At 32.8% G+C, this 5,773-nt stretch overlaps 1 gene segment (V, D, J or C); it reads left to right on the forward strand.

Annotated features, from left to right (window-relative positions):
- Window positions 1-284: 284 nt before the first annotated feature.
- Window positions 285-5,773, forward strand: part of LOC101635132 — a 13,993-nt gene continuing 8,504 nt past the window's right edge. Inside the window, 1 exon segment of the C gene segment in view lies at window positions 285-477. Within this exon segment, the coding sequence occupies window positions 363-477 (115 nt within the window).

Genomic DNA, 5,773 nt, shown 5'->3' on the forward strand with positions numbered 1-5,773 from the left:
TTCTCCTTTCAGAAATATTTTTTCTAAATAACAAATGGATCAGCCCTAGGTGTGGGTGAGAATAAAAGGCACTCTCCTTTGATGCCATATCTGAAAGGTTTTACAGAACTGAACACCTGGATATTAAAATCATCTGAATACTTTCCCATGGTAATGTATAAAATTGTTTGATCATTACCTCTTTCCTTGCACTTAGGCTTTCTATTTTCTGCCACCACTTTGCAATGATTGCTACATCTGTGGAAAACAGAAATGGGGAATTTATCTGGGGAAAACATATCAGATCCTACCAAACCTATACTGAAGAAGCTCCAAAGGAACACAGATCAGATTTTCTCTACTATGTGTTTTAACTGATAGTCATGTCACAATGCTTACAAGAACCCTGGTATTTTTGTAGAAGCTGTAACCAGTGTGATGAAACAGTTCTCATCAAGGTATTTGGAGAAGGGACTAAGCTCATAGTAATTTCTCCAGGTAAGTAAAGTTTTTTTCTATTTTGACCTTTGTGTAACTGATAGGTGCTGTTTAGAAAAAAAAGGAAGTGATGATTCTATCTGTTTGTCTGTGTAGCTGTGTAAATATGTATTTATCTATCTCTCTATACTAAGCTTGTGGCTAAGCATATGGCCTTAGTATAGGGTTAGTAATCTTGCTGCTACTGTTTACTATGTATGTAAACTAAATAACTTCATAAATGGCTTTTTCATTGTTTTGCTTATAAACAGATTTAAGTTCAACTTCTGAAAATACACATAAAACTATTGACTCAGATTAGGAATGAACATACTTGAGGAACCATATCTACAAACGGTTACTATAAACTGTAAGATACCCATCTTATAATTAGTCTTCAAATTAGCATTTTGTTAGTTATCCCTTCTCCATGTTTGAGTTTAAACAAGATCCCACAAAACCTATATGATTGTGTTTAACTTCATTTTAAACACCAATTAAAGAAATAGCCTTATTATTTTTTGAACTTGAATACATTTCACTTGTTCTGATTACTCTAGTTCCTAGAGGTAGAGTGAGACCAATCTAAATTTTTGCTACTCTGACTTATTGTATTGCCTAGAAATGGTTTATGAAACTGAGAATTCAAAGTGTCATCTCATCACCTAATTCTATGAAAAGAGACTACATGGTTTTATATCCTCATTTGCTCATTCATTTTCCCAGCAAATACTGATGAGACAGTTTTTTGTGTGTGTGTTAGATGCAAGTCCATAAGAGTGAATAAGAGAAAGTACCAACACTCCAAAACCATCCTGGCTGGTGGATAAGCATTCTAGAGTCTGGATTATTTGGAATCAATGTCATTTGTTCTGTGGCTAACTGTGAAATCTTGGATTCATGGGCATTTTTCTTTTGTTAATTTATATACTCTAGTTACTGCTTGCAACATCCCCTTTTTTTGTTTGCTGAAGAATATTACAAAGTGCACCAAAATGATCCCATGAAGGAGTATAGTACTATATAATGATAGTAACCATTATACCATGTTATGGTCAGATACCATGTTAAAATGCATCAGTGTCTTATCTCATTCCTCAGCAGTCGTATTCCCCTATTAAAGATAAGGTAATGGAGGTTTAATGAGTTCCGTTATTTATCCAATGTCACATGACTTGATTCTAGGGGATTTACGAGAACTTTCACATTATAAGGTGTATGATCTGTGCCACTATGGGCTACTGGAAATATTGCCACATGCATATTCTCAGTTTTTATCTTTCCATAGCCTGATTTCTTAAATGAAATTCTTAAATAAATGTAATTACCCACCTGATCAGTAATATTGATCAATTGTGCTACTGCTCATGTATGAAAAATCTCCTGCTTGTAATCATGGCACTGAAATCACACCGCTACTACAAAAATCTGCAGTCATGCTGATTATGCACTTATTAACATAGCCAAAATACAATTCTTACAGTATTTTTGTGAAATGACAAGTCCATCTTTCATTATTCCATTCAATTTTCTCTCTGAGTGGGGATCATATTTCCAGAAATATTTTTTAAAATAATATAATAGTTTATTTTTACATCATTTTGTGCATTTTTCACCTCAATTGTAATCTCCATGGGTTCCCCATCACCAAATTACCCATGTGCCATCACCATAGTATAGTGCATTTCCCTGCCCCCACTGTTTCTGATCCCATCCCCAACTCCACACCTATAAAATGTCTCTAATATATAACTGTTCATTATTATTATTTTCTCACCTGGTCCTTTATACTTCTGCTATGAGTGAAACCACCTGGTATTTTTCCTTTTCTTTCTGGCTTATTTCACTAAGCATGGTCTTTTCCAGCTCCATCCATATTGCTGCAAAAGGCATGTGATTTTTTTTTTTTGGTTGCTGAGTAAATATTCCATGTGCATACGTACCACATCTTTTTAACCCAGTCATCCACTTTTGGGTATTTGGGTTGTTTCCATGTCTTTCAAATAGTAAATAAAGCAGCAATAAACATGGGGGTACAGATATCTTTTGGAATCAGTGCTTTTGTGTCTTTTTGTAAATACCTAGGAGTGGGATTCCTGGGTCACATGGACGCTCCATTTTTAGCAGTTTGAAAAACATCCAAACAGTTTTCCATAGTGGTTTTACTACTTTGCCTTCTCACAAGCAGTGCAGGAGAGTTCCTTTTCTCCACATCCTCACCAACATTTGTTGTTGCTAGTTGTTTGAAGATGTGCCATTCTCACTGATGTGAGCTGGTATCTCATTGTGACTTTAACTTGCATCTACCTTATTACGAGTGATGTTGAACATTTTTTCATATGCTTGCTGGAGATGTGAATTTCCTCTTTGGAGAAGTGTCTTTTTAGCTATTTAGCCCATTTTTTGATGGGGTTGTTTACTTTATTCTTTTTGAGATTCATTTGTTCTATGTACATCTTTGTGATCAATCCTTTATCACTAATTATGTGTGAGAAATTTTTCCCAGTCAATGGGATGTCTGTTTGTTTTTTGTAATGTCTCTTTTGCTGTACAGATGCTCTTTAACTTAATGTAATCCCATCTATTTATCCTTGCCTTCACTCTCATTGATTTGGGTGCTCTATCTTTAAAGTTGTTGCTGAAGTGTATGTCATGTCGTGTTTGGCCCATCTTTGCTTCCGGGTATTTTATGGTTTCTGTTCTTATACCTAGTTCTTTAATCCACTTTGAGTTGATTTTTGTGTATGGTGTGAGGTAGTGATCTAGTTTTTTTTTTTTTTTTTTCATGATCTAGTTTCTTCACAGTTTTCCCAGCAACACTTGATGAACAAACTTTCTTTGCTTCATTGTATCTTCTTTGCTCCTTTGTCAAAGAGTAGCTGCCCATAAACCTATGGTTTTCTTTCTGAATCCACTGGTCAGTTTGTCTCTTCTTATTCCAGTACCATATTTCCCAAAATATTAAACCCACAACAAACAAATCAATGGCGAGATTCTTAAACTTCATTACAAAATTGTAAGGAACTTAAGGGATTTCTAACTCACTATCAGACAGGTGCCAAAATACCCAAATAGGATCTCTACTATATTCTAGTCTTCTTTTTCTATATTCATTTCAATAAATTTCTTCATTGTTTATTAGTCTAACGATGGATTTTTTTTTTCCCTTGGAGTGGGGAGACCCTCTATCAAGCATTTTCCGTGCTTAATAGATCCATTCAAATGAAAGTCTTCAAAAATTTTTCACAAGTTGATGAAGCACTGAAAAAATGAAAGCAATGCTGTATTGTGGTTTCCTTGGTATTTGTGCTCATATAAATAAGAAATTCATAAATTGAAATGAAGACTTCTGGTAGTCTTCTTTAAAGCTGAGTACACAAAGAGTGTAATCACAGCAATTAAATTAAATAATAAAAAAATGGAAAAAATAGTTTAGGAAGGTGTGTGGCAAGAAGAGATAAAGACTTTGATTCTATGTTATTACTCTCTGCATAATCATCCTAATGCTAATACTATATATATTGTCAATAATATTAGCATATATTAACACATTCCCATATGGCACAAGTTGAAAATACAAAATATTTTAAAAATTTAAATTTTAAAGTGACTATGATCACAACTAAAATTTGAAATATTTCAATCCATTCGTTTTGTCAGTGTACTTTTAAGTGAACACTGAGAAGTATAAGTGAAATTAAATACAACTTTGCCACAAAGTTGGGACATGGGATGAGTACCACTAACGTTCTCCACAATTCAAGTTATACAGTTAGGGGCTCTTTATGAAATTAGGAATTCAAATGAAAGTATTAATTTCCATCTTATCTACAATTCAAACAAATGCTCAGTGCTTGCAAAATAATTCTAATTTCTAAGACTAATAGTTTCCTCCTTCGCAAAATGATTAGAATGTGGTATTTACCGAAAGTATTAAAGGACAATTTTTAGGTGATCTCTCATTTTCCAGTGGAATTTCCTACAAGAATAAATGAGGCTATGTTTTGAAACTTCAATATCTAAATGTACAGTTATGAAGATAAAAAATGCAGTGTCCACTTATCTTTTTATATAAAGCATGAAAAAACAAATTTTCTTGATTTACTCACCCACATAACTCCTCAAAACCAAAATATACCAGGAACAGAGCATTAATCTCAAATTGCAGACAATCATAAGTTTCAATAGAAACTGAAGAACTCAGTGAAACTAAATTAAGTCTAATGTTTTTGATATGGGTTGAATCACTGTGTAGTTATGAAAAAGTATTCGGTGAAGGAACAAAGCTTATCATTGCCGGTAGGTATCAGAGAATGCAATATTTTTCAATGAAACTGAGGAAAAGCAAAAGCCAATTACATTAATAGGAAGATGTTTAGGAAAAAAAGAGGGCTGTGAAGAAGACTACATTGGAAATCTTAGAAGAGATGTTAAAATGAATCCTTACAATAAAATATCTAATAGGCAACATTGAGCAGATACTAGGATATGATTTGGTTTTGTGCACGTGTGGACTCATATAGTGTTCCACACATAATATATGTAGCTATAATGAAATTGTTTCTCTTATAAAAGAGTTTATTACTACAGGAGAGATTTGTGTGTTGACATATTACCTTTTTTGATGGTGGAAATATTTGCAGAAGAGCTGGGACTTTGGAGTCAGACCCACCTGGAGCTCTCTTCTATTACTTTCTGCTTATATGATCTTGCTGAATATTCTTTGGCCTCAGTTTCCTTTCCCTTTAAGTGGGATAGCAGTACATATGTATATGTATTTATACACAGCTAGCGATCTGTGGGACTCAAAGGAGCTATTGTGAATGAAATAATAGCATGTAATTGGTATTGGATTGATATAATGATGTAAAATCAATTACATACAGTTAGAAATAGCATAAATTAGAAATTGATATTTAGTTATGACATAGCTTATTTATTCAGAAATGTAATAAGAAAAATCCGGAACACCAGTCAATATAAATATGCAGGTTTGAAATATGCTTTCAACTAAAAATGTGTTTGACATTTGTAAATTTATATAAAGTTAACACTGTCAAATCTTAAGAAATGTAAAAAAAACTGAGAAATTTTGTCTCAAGTTATTATTGAAATATGGAACTTAATGTGTATAAATGAATTGGACAAGTTTATTTACCTTTTTAATCTGACTTGCTTTCTTTGCATCATGAAATACATTTTGACCATAAGCAACACTGCTGATAACTTTTAAAAGAAAATTTAAGGAAAAATATTCAATATAAAGATTTAGAATGTGGGTATTAACTATATAATAATTTATTATCTAGTTAAATAT

This window comes from Condylura cristata, unplaced genomic scaffold (genome assembly GCF_000260355.1).
Source record: "Condylura cristata isolate star-nosed mole 26May11 unplaced genomic scaffold, ConCri1.0 scaffold00005, whole genome shotgun sequence".
NCBI lineage: Eukaryota > Metazoa > Chordata > Mammalia > Eulipotyphla > Talpidae > Condylura > Condylura cristata.